The sequence below is a fragment of the Aotus nancymaae genome, unplaced genomic scaffold (genome assembly GCF_030222135.1).
Source record: "Aotus nancymaae isolate 86718 unplaced genomic scaffold, 86718_ANA_hifiasm-v0.15.2.pri h1tg000059l, whole genome shotgun sequence".
Lineage (NCBI taxonomy): Eukaryota > Metazoa > Chordata > Mammalia > Primates > Aotidae > Aotus > Aotus nancymaae.
In genome coordinates, this window is record NW_026988473.1 from 58,832,972 (window position 1) to 58,859,549 (window position 26,578).

At 41.0% G+C, this 26,578-nt stretch overlaps 1 protein-coding gene across 2 annotated transcripts in view; it reads right to left on the bottom strand.

Moving 5' to 3' along the window:
* The window catches only part of XRRA1 (X-ray radiation resistance associated 1), a 103,983-nt gene that overhangs the window by 51,928 nt on the left and 25,477 nt on the right, over window positions 1-26,578 (bottom strand). The window contains exons 7-9 of one of the 2 annotated variants that reach the window (XM_012469661.3): window positions 24,586-24,683; window positions 19,083-19,216; window positions 369-497 (exon numbers count right to left, since the gene is read on the bottom strand). In XM_012469661.3, the coding sequence (XP_012325084.2) occupies window positions 369-497; window positions 19,083-19,216; window positions 24,586-24,683 (361 nt within the window). Of the gene's footprint in view, window positions 1-368; window positions 498-19,082; window positions 19,217-24,585; window positions 24,684-26,578 lie in introns of those variants that run through there. The other variant, XM_064365292.1, reaches the window with a different exon arrangement.

Genomic DNA, 26,578 nt, shown 5'->3' on the forward strand with positions numbered 1-26,578 from the left:
TCAAACAGTTAGAACTCAGGAGTTAAATTTATCTTTCTAATTCTCATTATTTAAAAAAATTTTCTGTCTCCACTATCAGGGTCAGGATCCTATCTTGGGTAAAATCTCCTGTTTTCCTTTCTCTTCGCTGCTTCTAATTCAGTCATGTGATCAGAAATGTCCTCACTGATGGCCATGTTTATGGAGGAGCTAAAGCTCAGAGGGAAGAAATGACTTGCCCATGGCCACACAGTAGAGGTAAATTGTGGAGCTGGGATTTAAACCCAAGCCATTTGGCTTCCAGAACAGCCAGAAATGCAAGGAGGTACTGAGTATGAGAAAGCCTGTGGTTTAGAGGAGGCCCAGCAGAGAAAGGCTTATGGATTTACCTCCTGAGCCCAGCCAGGCTGGCAAAGCAATTGGGGTTGGAGAGTCTGTTGTCATCCAGCATCAGTGTCTCCAGTGCTGGGAACCTCAGGATGTACCTCTTGCTTGTCAGTGATGTTATGGATGCCTCCCTGTGAGTGCAAAGATCTTGGGTAATGAGCAAGGTCGGGTGACAAACTCCACCATTCCCAGGATGCTGAAGAGGACAAGGAATCAACCAGGAGGTCTAACCAGCTTAGGAACTGCTCTAGTGCCCAAAAGAGGTCTCTGCAGGGATGCAGAGAAAGTATAATTCTCTCCTCACCTTCTCCTTCCCCAAACTCTATTCATACATACCATATCGTCTTCTGTATGGAGAAAGGTTACACACATCATTGAGACCAGGTTAGGCCAGGGCGGGAGATTGTATAGGTAGTGCTTATAGAAAATACCAGGGTGAAAGAGGCCAAACTAGAGGGAGCATTCTGCAGGTAGATCACTGCACAATTTTGACTCAGGAAGACTCTTTGTTATGCTGTGTCACCTAGTAGACTGGTAACTATGGGAGCACCAGGAGACAATGCCCTTGTTGTAGACCACAGCTTTGCCAACTAGTAGGGAAAAGTAGGGTGGATTAAGGGCACCATCCCTGGCTGCAGTGAGGTTCACTTATCAAGTGGCTTCATAAAATGAACACACGAGTAAGGAGTGGAGAAATTTCTTCTTAAACTCAAACTCTCTGAGGATTCCCAGAAACACCTAAGAGTGAGATTTAAGGGGGTGATGCCCCGAATTACATGGGTGGGCAGAAAGTGGTGGCATTTTAAGTATTGCCATTAATGTGATCTCATTTGTGTCCTTCAGGTAGATGAGACCTAGGTAACTCTCTTCCACACAGGCAGATGATGCAAATAGCATTTTCAGTCTTCCCTCCACACTGTATGCCACCCACATACCCAAATAGTACACATAGGCACAAATGCATACAGTATACACATATATAAGCCATAACACACACACACACACACACACACACACACACACACACACGGGGAAGGGAAACTAACATTTCCTCAGTACCTACTGCATTTCTGGCATTGTGCTACAGTAAATTCCCCCCTGCCTTTTTTTTCCCCTGTATCCTAACACTGATAGACTTCTACAGATAATAACAGTTCTGACTGCAAAAAAGGACAGGTCAGGGCCAGGTGTGGTGGCTCACACCTGTAATCCCAGCATTTTGGGAGGCCGAGGCAGGTGGATCATGAGGTCAGGAGATTGAGACCATCCTGGCCAACATGGTGAAACCTGTCTCTACTAAAAGATACAAAAATTAGCTGGGTGTGGTGGTGCACGCCTGTAGTCCTAGCTACTTGGGAGGCTGAGGCAGGAGAACTGCTTGAACCTGGGAGGTGTATGTTGCAGTGAGCCGAGATCACACCACTGCACTCCAGCCTGATGACAGAGCAAGACTCCATCTCAAAAAAAAAAAAAAAAAAAAAAAAAAAGGACAGGGCCCTGGCAGCAGTGTGCGGAATAGGCTTGAAGTCCAAAGACCAGAGACATGTAACAGAGAAGGCAGGAAGCCTTTATAGTTCATATTATTTCAAGGTCACGGATGTGTCCTTTCCTCTTCCTGGAAGGACCAACTTTCGTACACTGAATTTTTAATCTCTGAGAGCTATTACAGAACAGTGCACAGCAGCTCTGTTGATTTATAATCGATTGGCCAATCTTTATTTTACTCCAGTGAAATATGAAACAGCTAAGAAATAAGCCTTTAAAAATTTCCTCTTAAGCTCCATAATGTAGAAGCTGGCTCTGTCTTGTCTCTTGTGACAAGTTACACTTTGCCTTTTTAAAGTTCCACCCTAATTATAGCATGGGAAAGTTTCATTTTTTTTGTCTCTAAAATAGATGTCTTAAAATAGAGGGGCAGTCATAGATGGGTGAGAAGACAGATGCCTAGCTTCAGAGGAAAGCAGCAGGCTTTCCCACTGAGCCTCTCCTGAGGCAGTTTTGGAAGAAGAGTTCTTTGAAGTGGTAGTCCGTCAGTAGTGGAGAAGCTGGGGTTTCCAGCTGTTCAGAGTGGTGCTATTTTTATGATCACTTCTTTTGGCAAACAGAATTAAAACTTTTTAAAATCTGAGAGATTTAATGAAAGCTTTTAGAAGCTAAGGGTATGTGCAGTGGTTGAATTCAGCAATGGGAATTTGTATATTATATTAGAAGATGTATGGGAAGGGGGGCAGGATCGCTGAGCTCTGGCTCCAGTGCTGCTGCTGCTGCTTTGCTTCCTGTGTGACTTCACAATAGTGTTGAGCATCTCTGGGCCTAGATCCTCTGTCTATATGGTACAAGGGGATTTCTTTTACTTTATACTGTAAGACTTTGGATTAGGCTAAAAATATCACTCAAAAGATTGAACCAAGGGCTGCAACAAACACAATGAAACTTAGCAAGCACCTACATTAGGACAAATGTCAGATTAGCTTCTGTGTTAAGATACAGAACACCAACTGTGCAAACACACAGGATAAGGGAGAAACGGCTTAACAGATTGTGTGTGTGTAAAAGAGGATTATGATGTGGCTACTAAAAAGCTAGTGTTCTTTTAGGTGGCATTATTTGGAATACAATGACTAAAAGAAAGGAGGTAACAATTTATCCTCTGCTTTGTGCTAGTCATGCCTGCGAACCCCGACTTGTATGGTTTGAAGCAGAAAGGGAGTAGGCCTAATCAAAGAGCCGAAGTATCAGATTCCAGCTCAAAACAAGTAATAGAGTAATCTAAAGATAGAATGGGTCAAATATGATTCCCCTAACTCACCCAGACAGAGAAAATAACGAGAAATGGAGACACAAATAGTTCAGAATAGATGAGGTATATGATGAATGGAAAAAGTGAAAAGAAAGGAGGATGAAGTAGGCAGAGTCAGGCCATGAAAAGCCTCATGAGTGATGTTAATGGAGTTTATCTTTAGGACAGTGGGAACCTGCTGAAAGACTTTAAGCAGGGCAGTGATAGAATCACATGTGCATTTCAGAAAGATCACTCTGGCTGACAGATAGGAGGATGGGTTGGGAGTCAAGAAACTGCAGACTGAGACCAAACAGGAGGATAACAGGAATGAGCAGGTTTGAGAAGAATTTAGAAAGTACAGTTCACAGCATCTGGTGATTGAACAAATGTGTGGAATGAGGGAGTGCAAAATTTGGGCTGATGCCCAGGTTTCTACCCTGGACAACTAAATACTAGATGGGGAAAAGTGCCAGTCAATGAAGCCAGGAAAAGAAAGAAAGAAGGAGAGAACAAGAAGAAGGACTTATTGGCATGGGGCTGTGTGTGAGGAATTGGATATGATAAGTAGGCTAAACGGGCTTATAGCTCAGAAGACTTGCGAGGAGAGGAGACCACCAACAAAGAGTATAAAAATTAAGAAAAACAGTAGGTTGAGGGTGGATGACTGGGGAGCACCAACATTTAAGAGGTTGGCAGAAGGGAAACTCACACAGCATATTGAATCTAGATAGACGAGTGGGAAGAAAATAATGACATTGAGATTTGTCTGGAGCCCCACATCTTTATTTTTATTTTTGTAGAGACGAGGTCTCACTATATTGCCCAGGCTGGCCTCGAACTCCTGGGCTCAAGCAATCCTCCTGCCTCAGCTTTCCAAAGTGCTGGGATTACAAGTGTGAGTGACTATGCCTGGCCAACCTATAGCTTTCAAAGCATGCTGATTTCAATTGATACTCTGATGCAGGTAGGAATACATTTATTTTCTCTCTCATATATGAGGACATGGAAGTGCAGGGTGGGGAGACTTGCCTTATTTTCTTTAACTAGGCTTTCCACTGAAAACAACTAGAATGATGAAAAAAATATAAAAATAAAAAAATACATAATTTTATTTATTTTCTTTTGTAGAGATGGTGTCTTGCTATGTTGCCTAGGCTGGACTTGAACTCCTGGCTTAAAATGATTTTCCCCTCTTGGCCTCCCAAGTAGCTGGCACTACATGCACACACCACCATTCCCTGTGGTGGTGGATCCATCATTTTAATATGTATAAGAGATGTGAAGACAGTAAAGAAGCAGTAGGCCAAATCTAAAAACCCAGAGGGAGAAACTGAACATAGGAAGCCATTCAAGCCTTGAGGGCATTTACTAGTCCTGTTGAAACTGAACTATGATTTGACAGTATCATGGGGCTAGAGAATCAAAGCCCAGGGAACACTGAAGGTGGGGCATTTAATCAGAGACCCTTTGTACTTATTTGGGATCTGAAAGGGATTCACCCTCAGGAGGAATTAACCAAAACTAAACCCATTCTTCTTATCCCACAGCCAGGAGAAAATGGTCTTGGAGTGAACAGAGGAGAAGGGCAGACTGGTCCCCTTGCAAAACTATAGCCCAAATCTGTATCATCAGACTGGTTCAGAAAACACCCAGTCAGGAATTTAGTTTAAGCTGATTACATACTGAGCGCCCTAGGTACCTGGCCAAAATAAATAGCAAGGTTTATAGTATCGCAAACTAAATAATGTGGGCCAACTCTTCCCTGAGTAAAAAATCTAGAAAACCCAGATGAAATATACATTTAAAAACAATCTGCCTTAAGATAACTGGGAACGAATAAGCTGTGAAGAATTATGGGGCTAAGATTTGAAAAAAGAAGGAAATCCAAAGGGGTTCATGCAACTTTTCCCCTAAGACTGCTAACTCTAGAAGTGGCAGAGAGGCTGAAAAGTTGGGCAGAGAGGCTGAAAAGTTGAGCAGAGATTCCAATAACCCTGCTGGGCCAAGAGCCAAAAATTGTAATCCAAAGCATGCCACAAAATAGAAGCCTGACTACTCATGCTCTAAGTTAGATCATTAAAAAACCTAACCCGGAGAGAGATCCAAGATGGCTGATCACTAGCAGCTCAGGATTGTAGCTCCCAGTGAAAGCGCAGAGAATGAAAGGATGCCACACTTTCAGACGAATTTTTGTTGCTCACAGACCAAGAGATTCCCAGTGGAGGAGCCCCATGGGTCACCAGGGCGACTTTTGTGGCCGACGTGGAGGTTCTTGGTGCAGAGTAAGCAGGACTGGATCCCCTTTTGGCCAACGTTTGGAGCTCTGGGAAGGCAGAGTCGCCTATTCAGCTGATTGAAGGACAGACTCAAGAAGGGAGCCAGACTGGAGATTCCCAGGCAGAAAAGCACCATCAATCTTAACACCGCTGTTTTGGCCGGCACAGTGGATTGCTCAGATTTCGGCACTGGGAATCAACAAGTTGGACGTCCACTCAGAGACCTAATTAGAAAGTCAGTAATTACAAAGATGACAGATGGATAAATATATAATGAAGGGAAGAAACCAGCCTAAAAAGGCAGAGAATACTCAAAATCAGAACGCCTCTCCCTCTACTGGGGATCACAGTTCCTCATAAGCAACGGAACAAGGCCTGATGGAGAACGAGTGCATTCCATTAACAGAAGTAGGCTTCAAAAGGTGGATGATAAGAAACTTCTGTGAATTAAAAGAACTTGTTCTAACCCAATGCAAAGAAACTAAGAACTTTGAAAAAAGGTTTGATGAAATGCTAACGAGAATAGACAATTTAGAAAGGAATATAAGTGAATTAATGGAGCTGAAAAACACAACACGAGAACTTCGCGAAGTATGCACAAGTTTTAACAGTCGAATTCATCAAGCAGAAGAAAGGATATCAGAGTTCGAAGACCAACTTAACGAAATAAAACGAGAAGACAAGATTAGAGAAAAAAGGATAAAAAGGAATGAGCAAAGTCTCCAAGAAATATGGGACTATGTGAAAAGACCTAATCTACGTTTGATAGGTGTACCTGAATGTGACAAAGAGAATGAATCCAAGTTGGAAAATACTCTTCAGGATATCATTCAGGAAAACTTTCCCAACCTAGTAAGGCAGGATAATATTCAACTCCAGGTAATACAGAGAACACCACAAAGATATTCCTCAAGAAGACCAACCCCTAGGCACATAATCATCAGATTCATTAGGGTTGAAATGAAGGAGAAAATACTAAGGGCAGCCAGAGAGAAAGGTCAGGTTACCCACAAAGGGAAGCCTATCAGACTTACAGCAGATCTCTCAGCAGAAATCCTACAAGCCAGAAAAGAGTGGGGGCCAATATTCAACATCCTTAAAGAAAAGAACTTTCAACCCAGAATTTGATATCCAGCCAAACTAAGCTTTACAAGTGAAGGAAAAATAAAATCTTTTGCGAACAAGCAAGTACTTAGAGATTTCACCACCACCAGGCCTGCTTTACAAGAGCTTCTGAAAGAAGCACTACACATAATAAAGGAACGACCAGTATCAGCCTTTCCAAAAATATATCAAAAAGTAAAGATCATCAACATAATGAAGAATTTACACCAACTAATGGGTAAAACAGCCAGCTGGCATCAAATGGCAGTATTAAACTCATACATATTATTATTCAAATTGGATAAAATGCCAAAATGCATTGTTATGCTGCATCCAGACCCATCTCACATGCAACAATACACAAAGACTCAAAACAAAGGGATGGAGAAAGATTTACCAACCAACCAGAGAGCAAAAATAAATAAATAAATAAAAAGCAGGAGTTGCAATTCTCACCTCTGAAAAAATAGACTTTAAAGCAACAAAGATCAAAAGAGGCAAAGAAGGACATTACATAATGGTAAAAGGATCAATGCAACAAGAAGAGCTAACGATCCTAAATATATACGCACCCAATACAGGAGCACCCAGATACATAAGACAAGTTCTTAATGACTTATAAAGAGACTTAGACTGCCACACAATAATAGTGGGAGACTGTAACATCACATTGTCAATATTAGACAGATCAACGAGACAGAAAATTAACAAGGATATCCAGGACTTGAACTCAGACCCGGAACAAGTAAATTTAATAAACATTTATAGAACTCTCCACTTCAAATACACAAAACATACATTCTTATCAGTACCACATCACACCTATTCCAAAAGTGACTACATAATTGGAAGTATATCACTCCTCAGTAATCGCATAGCATTTCATAGGTTTAAATGAAATATTGATTGGCTGCTTGTTTGTTATTTGCTTCCCTTACTCCTTCCTGTCTCCATTGTTAAGCACAATTATTGGCATAAAAGAGGTTTTCAACTCCCATTTTTAGACTGCATTCTAGCCTGGGCAATAAAGCAATACTCCCATTCTCTCTCCCTCTTTCTCTTCCTTTTTCTTCCTCTCCTTCATTCTTTTTCTTTCTTTCTTTCTTCCAAAAAAATAAATAAATAAATAAATAAATAAATAAACCCTTGTAGAACAAATACACTAGAAATAGTATGGACCTTGCAGAGACTGAAGACCAGCTTCAGATAATTTCTATTTCTATAATTGAATGAAGACTATTTGAAATTATTAGTGATGTAGATAACCAGAACACCCTTGATCTGGTAAGAAAAAAATGATTTGAGTTGTCCAAAGGAAAAGCCATGGCCTCTCATTCAGTTCCTATTTACATTTAACTTAAAACTAATTAAGCTTAAAGAAAATTGAACATTCAGTTCCTATATCACATGAGCTACATTCCTAGTGCTCAAGAGCTCAATATACCTAGTAGCTACACTATGAACAACACAGATATAGAACATTTCCAACATTGTAGGAAGTTCTACCAAACAGTGCTATATTAGGCCTTGTAAGGATTACTAGACAGTGTCTGCAAACTGGTGCCAGTCTCTGGGGATATAAAAGGCATGGTGGTTCATCACTCAAAAGTGGGGGATCATAAAGATCAGATGACAGAATGAAAATTTAGCCAAAGTCTGCTTCACAATGGACCTAGTGGAGTCATAAGTCTACCTTGTGCTTTCTCCTCAGTCCCTGAACATGTCACTGAAACAGACATACTAAACAACTGGCAGAATACCCACATTTGTTTACTGAGCAATAAAGTAAACATCATTATGGTAGGAAGTGTCCAATTGAAACCCCAATAACTTTTCTTCCCAATAGTAAACCAAAAATAACACTGAATCTCTGAGGTAATTGCAGAGATTACTGCCATCACTAAAGATTAAAAAGATGGAAGGATAATGATTCCTATGATATCCCTGTTTAACATCTCGTTTATTTAACTTGTGTAGAAGATATCCTTTGTTTATTTAGCTTGTACAGAAAAAAAGGTTTTGAAGAATGATTGTAGATTACTGTAAGCTTAATCGAGAGGTGACTCCAACTTTCAGCTGCTATTCCAAATGTGGAATCTTTTTACTGGAGCAAATCTACATAGCCCCTGGCACTGGGGATACAGCTAAAGATCTGTCAAATGTTTCTTTCTCTTTATCAATTGATGAGAACTACCAGAAGTAATCTGCCTTGGCCTGACAGGGAGAACAGTACACTTTTGTCCTCTTCTCTTGGGGCTTTATCAACTCTGGGATCTTATTATTTTGAAAATATCCTAAGAATATCATGCTGACTAGACCTGGCAAGCAGGAAAAGTTGCAAACACCCTAGATGCCTTAGTAAGATATGTGTGTTACAGGATGGAGATAAACCCCCTCTACCATCAAAATTCAGGGGACTATGATATGGATTAATTTTTTTTGTTGTCCAGATATCTGAAGCATGTTGGTATATACTTCTAACGTGAAAGACATAATCCTATACCTTGCACTACTTGTAAAAAAAAAAAATCACAAAGCTTCATTGGTCTTTTTGGATTTATTTTTATTTATTTTATTTTTTTATTTTTTGGGATGGAGTCTCCCTCTGTTGCCTGGGGTTGGAGTGCAGTGGTAGGATCTTGGCTTATTGCAACCACTGCCTCCCAGGTTCAAGCAATTTTCCTGCCTCAGTCTCCTGAGTAGTTTGGATTACAAGTACCCACTACCACACCTGACTAATTTTTGTATTTTTAGTAGAGATGAGGTTTTGCCATGTTGGCCAGGCTGGTCTCGAACTGCTGACCCCAAGTGATCCACCTGTCTCAGCCTCCCAAAGTGCTGAGATTACAGACATGAGCCACTGTGCCCATCCCCTTTTTGGATTTTAGAAGTGACACATAAAACATTTGTGCTGTTCTAACTCATTTACTAAGTATTCCACAAGGCTGCTAGTTTTGAGTGAGGCCCAGAGCAAGGCAAGGTTCTACAACAGGTCCAAACTATAATGCAAGTTGCTCTTCCATTGGGCATATGACTTAGCAGGTCCAAATGGCTTCTAAAGGACTATGGCAAATAGGTGTGCTGTACAGACAGGGTACCATAAATCCTGGATTTCAATGATATCCTGAGTTTTCACCTGTTATCCCCAAATAATTATTAATACTGTCCCTTTTCCCTCTCATTTATATCCTCGTTTGGATGATAAAGTACATGGTCATTCTATGAATAGAGCCTTTTCTAGGTACCTATAGCAGATTCATTTTTGAACAAAGTTGTGCCCTATTCTGAAGATATGATTTTTATTTGAAAAACAATTTCTCACTTACTGGCATATTGGTAGAGACCAAATACCTGACCACAGGATACTAAGTGATCACGCAACCTGAGCCACTCATCATGAACTGAACATACAACAGAACTCCCCCATCAAGCGAAAGCAATATTTGAAATCAGGTTCCAGCAAGTCTGGAAAAGTTGCAGGAATATATGGCTCAGATTCCTATGGTGCATACTCTTGGTGTACTGCTACCTCTCCATCAACCCTTAACTAAGGTCCTATGGCCATCTAATATAGGAAGAAAAACCTCCAGCTGGGTTTACAAATGACTTAGCATGATATGCTGATACCTTCCCAAAGTAGACTATTACAATATTACAGCCCCCCACAGGAGTGACCAAAAAGACAGGGGAAGAAAAATCTTCTAAGTAGGCAGAACTTAAAGCAATATATCTGACTGGCCACTTGCTTGGTCAGAGAGACAGCCAGAAGTACAGATCTACACTGATTCATGGGCAGCGGCTGATGGTTTAGCTGAATAGTCAAAGCTTGGAAAGAATATGGGAAAGCTGCTGAGAGGAAAATACTCAGAAAAATTATGTGACCTAACTTCTCAGAATAGATAGAGTATTAAGATTATTTGTGCCTCATGTGACGTTTGCCCAAGACTATTCCCTGCAGAGGAGACTCTCAATGGTCAGGAAGATAAGGTAACCCATTCCATGAATGTCAGTTGCCCTCTTTCCCTTGGCGACAGGGATGAAGGCTACACACTTCCTTTCACCAAAGCAAATCTGGTTATGAACCCTGCTGAGCACTCAACCTGCCAATGGCAGAGGCCACTGCTGAGCCCCTCATATGGCACCATTTCTAGAAGGATTATATAACCATCTAGTACGAGGTTGACTTTTAAAAGCAGCAACAAGTTTTCCTTACTAGAATAATTATAAATGTATTTTTGGACACAGATTTGCCTTCCCTGCCCACAATGTTCTGTAAGTGGAATTACAAACTGTTGTTACAATAATACTAGCTTTTGTAATTGCCCATGCATTAACCTCTAATGAGAGCTTTATTTCTTCTTACAGCTTTGAGTTACTGTCTAGCATCCTTTCATTTCAACCTGCAAGACTCCCTCTAATATTTATGCAGGGTGGGACTGGTGGTAATGAACTTTTTTAGCTTTTGTTTATCTGGGAAGTCTTAATTTCTTCTGTACTTTGGAAGGATACTTTTGCTGGATGTAGGATTCCTAGTTGACACTTTTTTTTTTCTTTTAGCACATTAAATATTTAATATATCAGTCCACTGCCTTCTGGCCTTGAACGTTTCTGACAAAAAGTCTGCTGATAAACATACTGAAGATTCCTTGTATGTGATGAGTTGCTTCTCTCTCACTGCTTTCAAGATCCTGTCTTTTAACTGTCTAATTATAATATGACTCAGTGGAGGTCTCTCTGAGTTCATCCTACTTTAGAGTCCACTGAGCTCCATGTATGTTTATATTCATGTCATTCATCAAACTTGGGAAGTTTTAGGCTATTATTTCTTCAAATAATCTCTCTGTGCTTTCTCTCTTCTCCTTCTGGGACTTTCATAATACATAGGTTGGTTGGTTTGATGGTATCCCACAGGTCCCTTAGGCTTTGTCTCAAGTCAATCTTTTTTTACTTTTTCTTTCTCTGATTTGATTTAACTGTTCTATCATCAGCTTTGCTGATTCTCTCTTCTGACTGCTTGAATCGGCCTCTGAATCTCTCTAGTGAATTTTTCATTTCTTTTTTTTTTCTTTAGATGAAGTCTTGCTCTGTCACCCAGGCTGGAGTACAGTGGCATGATCTCAGCTCACTGCAACCTCCACCTCCCAGGTTCAAGCAATTCTCCTGCCTCAGACTCCTGAGTAGCTGGGCTAACAGGCACATGCCACCATGCCCAGCTAATTTTTGTATTTTTAGTGGAGAGGGGATTTCATTGTGTTGGCCAGGCTAGTCTCGAACTCCTGACCTTGTGATCCACCAACTTGAGCCTCCCAAAGTGCTGGGATTACAGGCATGAACCACTGTGACTGACCTCATTTCTTATTCTAATTTTCCGGTTTAAAATTTCTTTTTTGTTTGTTTGTTTTCTTTTTAGGTTGTCAATCTCTTTGTTGATATTTCCTTTTTGTTAATACATCATATTCTTGACTTTTATTCATATTTTCCATTAGTTCTTTATAAACCTTTAAGACAGCTATTTTAAAGTCTTTATCTAGTAAGTCCTCCCTTTCTCAGGGATAGTTTCTGTTGGTTAATGTTTTCCTTTGGATGGGCCATATTTTTCTGTTTCTTTGTATGCTTTGTGATTTTTTTGTTGAAAGCTGGATATTTGAATCTATTAAAATGGTAACTCTAGAAATCAGATTCTCACCTTTATAGGGTTTGCTATGTTTTTTTGTTGTTGTTGTTTTGTATTTGATTATTGTAGGCTGTCTCTGTGTCAAGGATCAGGCTGAGGTGTAAATGTAAGGTCTTCTCACGTCTTTCTAAGCCTGTGCGCTTCTCTGGGTGTGTGTGGTGACATTCTAATTTCCTTTGTATATGCAGTTGTTTTTGAATGTCCCATACTTTAATGTCTGGCTCCCAAAAGTTGGGGGGGGGGGTGGGGGTGGAATGGGGATTAAGAAAGGAAGTCCTTTAAATTCCCTGGAAGTCTCTTCAGCTGGAGCAGAAGGGGCTTACAACAGTTGTAGATGGTATACAACTATGGTTGTGTGCCTCTGTGTCTGCACCTCAATGATCAGAAGTAGCACTCAGTGATCAGAGCACAGATCTCTAAAATTTGGAGGACAAAGATCTTTTTGCCCACCCCGGCTCCTGCAAGCTGCATGTGAGTTGCCCCAGGAATATATTTCTTATTCTAATTTTCAGGTTTAAAATTTGAACCATGAGATTGGGAGTTATGGGTTAAGAGCTGTAATTGACTGAAATTAGCTGCAGTTTGTCATCCAAATCTTCTAGCAGATGCAAACTTTTAATAGACTCCAGAGTTTCAACATTGTTTTATCAAACTGATTCTGCCAATGAAATTGTTGTCTAAATTAGGAGACAGATTCTTGGTGCTTCCTACTCTATCATCTTCCCAGAATTCTCTAGTGAAATAGTCTTTGATGATTTATCTACTATACCAGTTAGATATAATTAGGGAAGTTGGGATCCTAACTTAACAGCATAAGGTGTCATGTAAACCAGCAACCAAAACTGATACTGTTTTTCTCATTACCACAACCTAAGTACCTAAGAATTAATGGAAATGAGAGTAGCTCCTCTTACAATTATATCTAATAGTCCACTTGCAGAATTTTGATTCTCATTCTACAATTTTGGGCACTTCTGGTTTATAGGTCTTAGTTCCTAAGGAGGTACTTTTACCAGGAGACAATCATAGTTCCACCGAAGTGGAAGTTGTGATTGCTACTGGCCACTTGCGTTTCTCATTCCTCTGAACCAATAGTCAAAGAGGGATTCATCCTACTGGCTAGGTAACTGATACTGTTTCTAAAAATAAATATAATTGCTTTTATACCTTGAGGTCAAAAAAGAGTATCTTTGGGATCCAGAGCACCAGATATGGTGCTCCTCTAAGAAGTTCCATGTCTTTTAGTCTTTTGATGAAGACTACAGCAACCCAGTAAAAGCAGGATCTTTAAGGACTCAGACCCTTCAGGAGTGAAGGTTCAGAGGACCACATCAGTTAAAGAACCCCAACCAGCCAAGGTGCTGGACGAGGACAAAGGAACATTGAAGAGGTGATGGAAAAAAGTATTTACCGATATCCACTATGGCCTCCTGACCAGTTAGGAAAAGATGACTGTAGCAACTATGCATATTTTCATGTGCATTTTCTTCCTTCCTCTGTGTGTGTGTGTGCGTGTGTGTGTACTTGCATGCACACTTTAACTGCTAGTGGTGACTGACTTTACAACTTAGTTTTTAGGATATAAAATATCCATAAATTTATTTAGAGGAGAAAATAATATCATCCAGAGACGGCTACAGTAGCTGAAGAAACTGTGTCTCATCCTTCTTGAGAGGATGGTGAAAGTGTCTTCAGTGTAAGAGGAAGAGTTCCTTCGTGTTAGGTAAAAGCATGTTGTGGTTGCTATTGTTGCATGGAAATTAAATATGGAGGGAAGTAGGAGAGCAGATATTGGCGTTCCAAGGGTTGAATGGTGCCAGTCATCTGCCTGTTTGCTCTCAGCCTTCATCCTTTCCCTCTGTGTTCTTCTATGTATTGTAAGAGGCTGGAGCCAGCTCCTTACCTACACTTCCCAGACTGCCTTTCCAATTAGTTTCCAGTTGGATATTGCCAATAGAAGGGATTCATGAGAGACTGGAAGGCCAGAGCAAGGGAGAAGAAACTCTCTTGTTTGGCTTCTGATAGCATTTCTGTAAGAAGCAGCAGTGATAGTGCAGTAGCAATGGCAGCACTAACCATGGAACTGTGTTGGCAGAGATTCCAGCCTTGGTTGAGGCATCACATCTTTAGCACATCCAGAATTACAGCGACACTCTCCCTAAAAGCCCAGCAGTGGGTATAGACTTGGTGACTTCAGTTTAGCGGTATTGCAGTTTCTGATCTCTGGTTATCAACCATTCTTCCTCTTTGTTCTTCCCATACCCCTCTTCTTCACTTAGCTCTTCCATCCCTTCTAACAGCCATGTAACCAATTCCCTTTCTTTAACACTGGTGATATTTTAGGTGGAATAATGGTTCTCTGGGTATGATTTTTAAGAGTGTTTATCTTTTAGAGCTACAAACTGGAATATTTATAGATGAAATATTTATGGCTATGTATGAGATTTTTCTTAAGAATAGGCCGGGCGCGGTGGCTCAAGCCTGTAATCCCAGCACTTTGGGAGGCCGAGGCGGGTGGATCACGAGGTCAAGAGATCGAGACCATCCTGGTCAACATGGTGAAACCCCGTCTCTACTAATACAAAAACTTAGCTGGGCACGGTGGCGCGTGCCTGTAATCCCAGCTACTCAGGAGGCTGAGGCAGGAGAATTGCCTGAACCCAGGAGGCGGAGGTTGCGGTGAGCCGAGATCGCGCCATTGCACTCCAGCCTGGGTATCAAGAGTGAAACTCCGTCTCAAAAAAAAGAATATTCTAGGATGGGATGTGGCAGGGGCATAGATGAAACAAGATTGGCCATAACCTTGATAATTGTCAGGTGATAACTGTTGGTGATAGGCACCTGGAGTCAATTTTAAGATTGACTCTAATTTTATATGTGTTTAAAAATTTCCATGACAAAATACCAATTACCCCCCTACCAAGAATAAATGAGTAAACCAATCAATAAACCAATAAATCTGATCTGTTTGCAATATCTTTTTTTTTTTTTTCTTTTTTAAAGAGAAAGAGAGAGAATAGGAAGGAGAAAAAAGGAAGAGAAAGAGAGAGAGAGAATGGGGAGGAGGGAGAAGGAAAAGAGAGAGGGAGAGAGAATGGGAGTATTGCTTTCTTGCCCAGGCTAGAATGCAATTTAGTAATGGGTATTGAAAACCTCTTTTATACTGATAATTATACTTAATGATGTAGTCAGGAAGGAATAAGGGAAGAAGATAACAAACAAACAGCCAACCAATATTTAATTTAAACCTATGAAATGCTATGCGATTACTGAGGAGTGATTTACTTCCAATTATATAGTCACCTTTGGAATAGGTGTGAGGTGGTAATGTATGTTTTGTGTATTTGAAGTGGAGAGTTCTATAAATATTTATTAAGTTTACTTGTTCGGGGTCTGAGTTCAAGTTCTGAATATCCTTGTTAATTTTCTATCTCGTTGATCTATAGAATCGTTAGCTCTTCTTGTTGCATTGATCCTTTTGCCATTATGTAATGTCATTCCTCGCCTCTTTTGATCTTTGTTGCTTTAAAGTCTACTTTATCAGAGGCGAGAATTGCATCTCCTGCTTTTTGTTTATCAGTTTATTTTTACTCTCTGTTCAATTGGTAAATCTTCCTCCTTCTCTCTGAGTCTTGGTGTATTGTTGGATGTAAGATGGGCCCGGATGCAGCATACTGATGGGTTTTGGCTTTTTATCCAATTAAAATATATATTAGTTTAATACCGGCATTTGATGCTAGCTGGCTGTTTTGCCCATTAGTTGATGTGAATTTTTTATTGTGTTAAAGTTCTTTGCTTTTTGATATATTTTTGGAAAGGCTGATATTGGTTGTTCCTTTATATGTATAGTGCTTCTTTCAGAAGCTCTTGTAAAGCAGGCCTGGTGGTGGTGAACTCTCTAAGTACTTGTTTGTTCGCAAAAGATTTAATTTTTCCTTCGCACATAAAGCTTAGTTTGGCTGGATAGGAAATTCTGGGTTGAAAGTTCTTTTCTTTAAGGATGTTAAATATTGGTCCCCACTCTTTTCTGGCTTGTAGAGTTTCTGCTGAGAGATCTGCTGTAAGTCTGATAGGTTTCCCTTTATGGGTAACCTGACCTTTCTCTCTAGCTGCCCTTAGTATTTTCTCCTTCATTTCAACCCTAATAAATCTGGCGATTATGTGCCTTGGGGTTGGTCTTCTTGAAGAATATCTTTGTGGTGTTCTCTGTATTACCTGGAGTTGAATATTACCCTGCCTTGCCAGGTTGGGAAAATTTTCCTGAATGATATCCTGAAGAGTATTTTCCAACTTGGATTCATTCTCTTCATCACATTCAGGTACACCTATCAAACGTAAATTAGGTCTTTTCACATAGTCCCATATTTCCTGGAGACTTTGCTCATTCCTTTTCATCCTTTTTTCTGCATTCTTGTCTTCTCGTTTCATTTCTCTAAGCTGGTCCTCGACTTCTGATATCCTTCCTTCTGCTTGATCAATTCGACTGTTTAAACTTGTGCATGCTTCGCAAAGTTCTCGTGTTGTGTTTTTCAGCTCCATCAATTCACTTATATTCTTCTCTAAATTGTCCATTCTCGTTAACAGTTCGTCAAACCTTTTTTCAAGGTTCTTAGTTTCTTTGCATTGGGTTAGAACAAGTTCTTTTAATTCATAGAAGTTTCTTATCACCCACGTTTTGAAACCTGCTTCTGTTATTGGAACACAGGTGTAATCTATTAAGCCTTGTTCCGTTACTGATGAGGAATTGCAATCCCCTGTAGAGGGAGAGGCATTCTGATTTTGAGTATTCTCTACCTTTTTACGCTGGTTTCTTCCCTTCATTATATATTTGTCCGTCTGTCGTCTTTATAATTACCGACTTTCTAACTGGGTCTCTGACGTCCAACTTGTTGATTCCCTGTGCCGAAATCTGAGCAATCCACTGAGCCGGCCACAACAGCGGTGTTAAGATTGATGGTGCTTTTCTGCCCGGGAATCTCCGGACTCTGCACCAAGAACTGGCGTGCTAAGGCACCAGCAAAACCACCACGCCGGCCACAAGAGTCGCCCTGGCGACCCGTGGGGCTCCTCCACTGGGAATCTCCTGGTCCGTGAGCAACTAATATTCGTCTGAAAGTGTGGCGTCCTCTCGTTCTTTGCGCTTTCACTGGGAGGTACGTGCCCGAGCTGCTAATCATCAGCCATCTTGGATCTCTCCCTGTTTGCAATATCTTAAGTGGTTTTTGTATTTGTCTACAGCCTGACTGACTCGCGGAGAAAGCCTACCTACAAATGAAGCCAGGATTCCACAAAGAAGGTGGCAAGAAGGAAAAGGGCCATTCTGCCATCAACGAGATAGTGACCCGAGAATACACCATCGACATTCATAAGCACATCCACGGAGTGGGCTTCAAGAAGCATGCCCCTCAGGCACTCAGACAGATTCAGAAGTTTGCTATGAAGGAGATGGGAACTCCAGATGTGCACATTGATACCAGGCTCAGCAAAGCTGTCTGGGCCAAAGAAATAAGGAATGTTCCATACCTAATCCATTGTGTGATTGTCCATAAAACATAATGAGGATGAAGATTCACCAAATAAGCTCTATACTTTGGTTACCTATGTAGCTGTTACCACGTTCAAAAATCTACAGTCAATGATTGTCAAATACATCAAATAAACTTATAAAATTGAAAAAAAAAAAAGAATGAAGCCAACACTAAGGAAAACAAAGGTATCTGCATGTGTATGACAGAACAAGTGACAGAGTAACGGAAGTCGCACACATGCTCAAGAAATAGAGATGCACACAGAGACCTGACAACATCCTGTGCACCTATATCCAGCCAAAGCATCCAGCAGATTTAACTTAGGATTTTTCAGATACATGAACCAATAAATTCCCTTTTTTTGTTTAAGCTACTTTGAACTGGATTTCTGTTACTTTCAAACAAAATAACCCTAACTAATGAAACCCCTATTAAATGATCACTACTATTATCCCAACCCCCTTGAGTAACTAACCAACCATCATTACTATATAAAATCTATCTAAGTAACTTATTACACATATACATATATACATTAGGCATAAGTCACAATAGAATATGCTAAGCACTAAGTTAACTAAGAAACACTAAATTAAACTGATCCTTAGAGAAGGGATTAAGAGGCATGAGCTAAAGCAGTCAGAGAAGGCTCCTGGTAGGGAAAAGGGGAAGGTCTGAGCTGGGCCTTAGAAAATGTACAGAATCTATGTAAGAATATAATATAATGGTCATGAGTATGGTCTCTGGAGTCCGATCAACGTGGTTCAAATCCTGGCTCTGTTACTGACTAGCTTTGCAACTTTGGGCAAGTTACTTAAATGTCTATACTTATTTCCTCATCTAAAAAATGGGGATAATAATAGGACACCTACCTCATAGAGCTGTTATGAGGATTTAATGAGTTAACATATATAGTGCTGAGAATAGTGTCTGGCACATAGTAAGTACTACACATGTGTTTTTACTACTATTAAGAGAGGAAGGACCAGCCAGAAGGAATAGCCTCAGCAAAGGTGCAGAGTGGGAATGTACAAAGCTTGTCTAGAGACCAGGGAACAGACTTACTGAGCTGAAGCAGAGGGCTCGTGAAGGAGAATCGTCTGGCAAGACAATCTACAGATGACCAATCAGAGGCAGGGAAAGTTGCTTTCCAAACACCTGGATCTCTCCTAATAGCACAAGGGAAATTGGGGGCACATGTCTGAGGCCTTTCTGGGAGCTTCAGTAGGTGGCATTATCCCTGCTTTGAGCACTTACATCCTATCTTTATGGCACTCCCAAGCTGCCATGGGTTATTTCCTTGGATATTTGTAAACAAAAACACAGAACAGCCTCCAGGAGGTAGAACTTACTGCTCTGCGACAGCCAAATTGGGTGGCAGGGAGGTGAGGCCATTGCCTGTGAGGAGCAGGACACGGAGGTGTGGCAGAATCCCCAAATCACAGATGGCTTCCGCAGTCAGGCTGTTGAAGGAAAGGTCCAAGAACTGCCATGCAAAGATAAAAGATGGGGAAGATAAGCACTCTGTGTCAGTGTCACAGTGATGCTCATATATGAGGTGGGAGCTACTTTCTAGAGTGCCCCATCGCCTATAGGACAAAAACCTCCTGGCTCTCTGGATTAACATTCAACGTCTACTAGAGTCAGTAGAAATCAACTGATTTCTAGCCTTAGTTGCCACCACAAATCTTTGTTTATCCTGTAGTGCTAGGCAAATAGACTCCTCCCCTCATCCACCTATAGATCTCTGCTTGTGCTTTTCGCTTAAACAGCAGTGCTCTTCTTCCATGTATCCTAATCCAAGCCCCAAAAAGACAGTTCAAAAGCAGCTGCTTCCTTGTAAAACTTTCCCAATTCCCCAGACGGATGGAATCTCTACCTCCCCTAACTTGAAGTGCTTTATCTAAACTGCTCTCGGGGTACTTACCAAAGTCTGCCAGGTATCTGGCATATGGATATGCCTAGCATAGTGCCTGGCACACAGTGGTGGACTAGATCATAAACTGGCACTTGGAGGACTGTGAGGTCAAGTGCCATGCCACTGCAACACTCTGTCCTTGTAACTTAGCATAGGACCTGGCACAAAGTAGGTGCACATAAAAAATGAGCTGAAATAAACTGGCTTATGAGGACAATAATCCCAAATTGTCAACCTATTATTGGACAACTTCTAACTGGCCATCTGGATTCATGAGACAGTTAACTGGGGTCAAGGGGCCAAGGGTTCAGTCAGAAAACTGTGTTTCTCTCCCGAGACAAAGACAATCATGATAAATGACATCTGTCCAATATTTGTTTTCCTTCTCCTAAGCCTCTGTAGACACTCGCTCTATATACAAGTTGGCCCCCTTCCATGCACCACTATTTCTCATGTGTTTCCCTGTGCCCCTCTCCTCAACATACATTGAAGTCTATTGAATGGGATCAGTTTCAGCATCTTACTCAATTGATAAAGGAGCAAGTCTTTGGTCAGCCACATCAGTGTTACATAGTCAGACATATATGCGCTGCAGGTTACCATCAGAGAAGGTCTGGGTTTGGTCTGACTCTGGAGTAATAATCAACTGATGGGCTCTGCAGACCTGAGCTTAAGTCTTCACTAACAATGTGATATTAGGCAAATTACTTAATCTGAGTTTCCTTATCTCTAAAGTAGAAATAAATGGTTCTTATGTAGATAAAGCCTTTATCCTGGAGTCTAGTATACAGTAAATACTTAGTTTATGTTGGCTGTCATCATCATCATCACCACCATCCGTTCATTCCTCAACCCTATGCGTAAGGCTTACTTTGTACTTGTCCCTGCCCTTTAGGAGCTCCCAGCCTACTCTGCTAAATACATGTATATGTTCATTACGTAACAATGCTGCTGGGATATATGTCTGAAGGCAGACCAATCAGGGCACAAAGGAAGGAAAAGTTCAGGTCTATCAGAGGATCAGGACAGGCTTCACAGGGTAGGTAACATTTGAGCTGTCCTCAGAGATCAATAGGTATTTACCAAATTGTTAAGGGCAAAGAGACATTCAGGGCAGCAAGTGGCATGTATAGAAGCCAGGAGGCAGGAGGCAGCCTTGCTTGTTCTGAGAACAGTGAATGGTTTGGGTGTGACTGAAGTCCATGGTATAAGAAATGGCTTGGTAAGACTAGCCAAGCACTACAGAAGCACTGAGTTCATGCCAACATCAGCACTTCCAAGGTTTCAGGATTCAGACAATGAGGCGATCCCACTTGGCTGGAGCAAACAGAGAAGCCTACAGGAGGAAGACCCAGAAAGGTGCCTTAGATAGGCACAGGGAAATGTAGGGAACATTCTCTCCCTCATACTCATATGTGAACAGTCAGCCTATGGATTCTATCTACCTCCTTAATATCTCTTACACTTGTTCTCTCCAATCTATTTTTTACACAGAAGCCAGAATGGTTTTTCTAAATGCAGTTCTGACCCTACCACTTAGCTTAAAACCCTTCAATGGATCCCTAGTCTCCATAAGGTTTAAACTCCTCAGCAAAGTTTCCAAGGTTCTCCCCAGTCTCTTTTCTGTTACCTCTCCAGGTTCACATATCACTATACTCTACTATGTCTCAGTCTCTATTCCAACCATACAGAGCCATTTCCTTAGGGTTCTAGCTCAGAAGCTGGCCAGTTGGTATTTTGTATAACTCATGAACTAAGAATAATTTTTGCTTTTTCCTTTTGAGACAGAGTCTCATTCTATCACCCAGTGGTGTGAACATGGCTCACTGAAGCCTCAAGCTGCGGGGCTTAAGTGATCCTCCTGCCTCAGCCTCCTGTGCAGCTGGGACCACAGGTGTGCACCACCATGCTAATTTTTTGATTTTTGTAGAGACAAGGTCTCATTTTGTTCCCAGGCTGGTCTTGAACCCCTGGGCTCAAGTGATCCTCCTGCCCTGGCCTCCCAAAGTGCTGAGATTATAGGTATGAGCCACCCTGCCCAGCCAATTTTTACATTTTTAAGTGGTTGAAAAAAAATTTAAAAAAGAATAAGAGTATGTTTCATGTGCAAATTATGTAAAGTTCAGATTTCGGTGTCATAAATAAAGTTTTAGGCTGGGCACAGTAGCTCATGCCTATAATCCCAGCACTTCGGGAGTCCAAGGTGGGCAGATCACTTGAGGCCAGGAGTTTGAGAATAACTTGGCCAACATGGTAAAACCCCATCTCTACCAAAAATACAAAAATTAGCCGGCTGTGGTATTGCACGCCTATAATCCCAGCTACTTGGGAGGCTGAGGCACAGAATTGCTTGAACATGGAAAACGGAGGATGCAGTGAGCCAAGATCGTGCCACTTACTCCAGCCTGGGTGACAGGGTGAGACTGTCTCAAAAATAAATAATTAAAATAAATAAAGTTTTATTGGAACACAGCCATGCTCATTTCTCATTTGTTTATGTATTGTCTATGGCTGTTTTCCATTACCCAACAGCAGCATTATGACTAGTTATGACCATATGAACCACAAAGCCTAAAATATTTACTGTCTGGCCTGTTGTACAGAAAAGGTTTGCTGACCTCAGTCTAGCTGCTTTGGCTATTTCATGTAGGATCCAAACTTACTTTCTATAGAATTAAGGGCAGCTCAAATAAATGAATAGCCTTAGAATCATGGGCTACAGAATTTCAGAGCTGGCCCAGAATTTACAGAGGGGAAATGTTAGTCCCAGAGAGGGTACGATGTTTGGCCAGGTAGCCATGGCAAAGTACTGGCAAAATCAAGACAAAAGAAGGTCTTCTGACTGCCTGGGCAGAGCTCCAGCTGAACCTTTTTCAGATCTGTAAGCCAAGAATCAAATCATGGCAAAGTTAAGTTTTTCTAAATTGACTCCTGAAGAATTCTACCCTGGTTTTTCCTCCTAGGGCGGCCTTTTTGGCAAACAAGAACAGAAGATTCCTAACCTGGCTACTATATCTGCTGAGTCACATCAAGTTTTATTACACATCAAAATATTCATTACTGTGAGCTGCAAATTCAGGATACTTGACAGGTTTATCCTTCTTCTTAGGGAGCCCTTGCAAATCACAGACAGATGAAAACAAATGGCTGGGCGAGAGATTTCCTGTTTTCATTTATATTCTGCATCTTAACTTTGGTCTGCTCTCTTATGTAAATAAATACCCTTTTGTAAGGGTAGGTCTGCTGGATAAATCATCTTCATCAGATGCGATCACACTATAAAGTAAGGTAAGGCCTCCAAAAAAGTCACTCATGATCAACCAATAGATCCAAGCTAATCATTTGTAGGGTCAGAGCCTGTAGTCACATCTCTTTCCCCAGCCCATTGGCACTTGAAACAGGGGTTCGAAATGGCAGGGGTGAAGAAGACAAGATGTATGGCACAATGCACAGCACAGGAGCTCAAAGACTACTCTTTGAAAAAGTAAAGAACAAATAAATGGAAGTTCTTAAGAAGCTCCCAGGCTCAAAGATCAGGGACATGGCTCCCTGTATCTCTAGACCATCTGAAACCAGTTTCCCACTGTCTATTCCAAAATCTACTATTAAATATTTATTAACATAGCAAAAAAAAAAATGCATCAGTTGTTGTAAATTTACTTTCTCTCTATTTTATTGGACTTTCAAGAGCTTTGCTTCCTGGACAAGTATGAGGACTACTTTTGTCCCAAATCATAGTAAATTACTGTTATCTTCAATATGACTTGAGACCATGGAGAGAAGGTTCCATTACAGTCAGCAGAATATGCTTTATCAATGCAAAGACATATAAGCCATTTTGGGAAGACGGCTATCCAAAGAGGTTACCTTTTAAAACTTTGGCATATGAAGGCCATCAACTCTGAAAAACTCACTCTTGTAGAAGGTCCCCCTCACTGACAAGACCAGGTTAAGTGAGGCTTTTGTGAAGAATGGCTGACCCTTGATGTTTGCAGATGAAATCATTTAGGTCAACAGCTCTTTGGGGTCGACCTCAAGGCTCATAACATGCAGACATTTTGCTGAGATTAGACTCTGAAACACTACTCCAGCATGTGGAGAAGAGTCTGTTATTCAGTGAGTGAGCTTATCAGATGCCCAGCCCCACATGTGGCTTCACCTCTGTTGTCCTTTCCTCTCCACATGTGCAGTGACTCTCAGGTAGTGGCAAAGCATTGTTCCTTTGTGAAAAGTGGCCCACAAGTCTTCATGAAAGCTGAAGGAGTAATCAACTTGAAGTATGAAGACATGTATGGAAAATGCATGATTATGGGAAAATTTAGGAGAAAACCAAGAATGCAAACAAAATTTTCTGTATTTTCTAATTTGGGGTTTGGAGAACAGCTGTGAATGTACAAATGTTCAAGACTCTGCTGTTAATCCCATAAGATTCCCATTCATACTCATCTCTGAGCTTATAAACTAGGCTTACATCCTGCTCACTTAGACCAGGATGAGACTCTGGAATCAGTCTATCATGTCTCTAGTTAGCCGGTCCAATCTGCTACACCTAGCTCTTAAGCTCCATGGCTCCTCAACCCCCACTAGATCCAGATCTCCCTTCAAGCTCTCCCTCCTATAATACTCTGTTTTAAAACTCACTTGTCTGCACAGACTCCCTTGGACATGATCTTTGGCATTTATTTTCCAGGACCATGCACAATGGTTAAGTCTTTGGTATCAACTATTTGCTGTAACTTCTACCATCACCACCACCTCCATCAATATCACTACCCTTACGACTCCACCCCCACCCTCCCTGGAGGCCAGAAATAAAGCGAGGTCCTGGATGTACTGGCCCAGCAAGCCCCTTCCCAATAGTTATAATCAGTAAAACTCTATACTCATTCCTTATAGGGGAAGTGGTGGGCACCGAAAACTCCCTGCCTCCAACTTACCTCCAACAACTTAAAGTCTCCATATTTCACGTAGATTGTTTTGATGCCATTAAATGCGAGATCCAGTTCCTTTAGAGCTGGAAACGTGTGAAATGCCTCTACATGGGGAGGAGAAAGAGAGTGTCTGCAGCTTGTAAACCACTTAAGAGAAAGATATTAATAATTACCATTTACTGTGTCCCTACTAGGTTAGGTACTTTACATACATGGCCTCTAAATCTCTAACCCAGAAAAATAGGGATTACTATTTCCATTCTATGACTGACTAAGGCTCAGCCAAGCTAAGTAATTTGCCAGAAATGGAATTGCTGGTAAGTGAAAGAGCCAAGGATTGAATCTAAGTCTGCTCAACAGCAAAGCTCATTTAAAAAATTATCTTTATTAATCCTGATTACAAAAATTAAAACATGACTACCAAAAATAGTCAAACATCATAGAAAAATAAAAGCTGTTTAATCCCAACATCCAGAGACAAGTATTAAGTTTCATAATGGCACTCACTTTTTTCTCATGTATATATCAAAATACACACATGTACTTCTTTTAACAAAAATAGTCATACTGTACACATTGTACTGACTTGCTTTTTCCCTTAACAGTATGACTTAAACATTATTTCATGTCAAAGCATACAGATATGCCTAATATCTTCTGATGTTCTACACTATAGACATATCCTAGTTTACTAATCAATTTTCCTATCAATAGCCTTTAGGCTATATGAATAAAAAGTAAGAAAACTTTTCTCCCTTTGAATAAGAACTGAACTTTCTCTAGCCCTGTTCCTCTGGTAACCTGGAACAAATGGTATAGTAACTGCATTTCCAGGTGGTATCACTTGCGGTTAAAATCACCCTAGGTTGGTAAATTGTATCTGGGCTAGGAGAAACTGTAAATGAATGATAAACACCTGAAGGGGGCACCATAATTTTGGGCTTCCCTGTGTGCAGTGACTCCTACAATTGGACATAACCTTTGCAAAACTCTAGGAGCTATGCCTATAAGTGTTACAACGTATATTGGTTCCTGTGGGCAATGAAATTTCTAAGCCAGAGTGGCTTTCGCATCCACCCAATGACTGTCTTGTACCTGAGCTGACACTGCAGGTGGGGAGAGCACAAAGAACACCTCATGGATGGCTTTGGGGAACTCCACTGAAGAGAAACTCCTGATGCTGTTGTACTGGCAAATGGCGTGGAATTACTCAGAGCCTTCTAAGTAAACCTGATGTTAAATATGGCCCATGGTAGTCTTGTGAGTCAGAATGTTCAGTAGAGCCTAATAAAAAGGCTGCTTTGCATTTCAGGATGTTTCCAATGAACATCTTTGTACGAGTGTTTTCTATAGAATAATTTCCTGGTAGTGAAACTACTAGATTAAAGGCAATGACTACTTTAAATTTAGGAAACATTACTGAATTACCTCCAAAATGTTATCCCAGTTACTATACTTCCCCAGTTCAATGCAAGAGTATCCATTTCCCTACCAATACTGACTGCCATCAGTCCTTTTCACTTCTGCCAATAATTGACATGCAGAAAACAGTATCTTGATCCATTGTAATTAGTGAGGTTGAACACCTTTTCATATACCTATTGGCCTTTGCATTTCAAGCCCAAGCTCCTGACAGACCACACTGTCTCCTTAAGGGCAGGGACCTCGTCATATGCTTCTTTGAAAACAATCCTCAAACTCAATGCAACAAAACAACGTACCCATTTCCCTCTAACCTGCCTTTTCTCTAGTGTTCCCTGTCTCAATGAAATGCCCCTTGATTCCTCCCTCTCCCTGCATTCCTATCAGTTACCAGGTCCTGTGGTTTCTACTCCTCCTGAATCTCTCAATCCCCTGCACTCTTCTTGCCACAATCCTGGCTCAGGCCTCAGCTCCCCTACCCTAAAAACCTGAAACAATCTCCCAGGTTTCCTGGCCCTCAACTTCTTCTTTTATAATCCACTCTCCTCACAGCTGCCGCTGAGCTTCTTTATTTAAA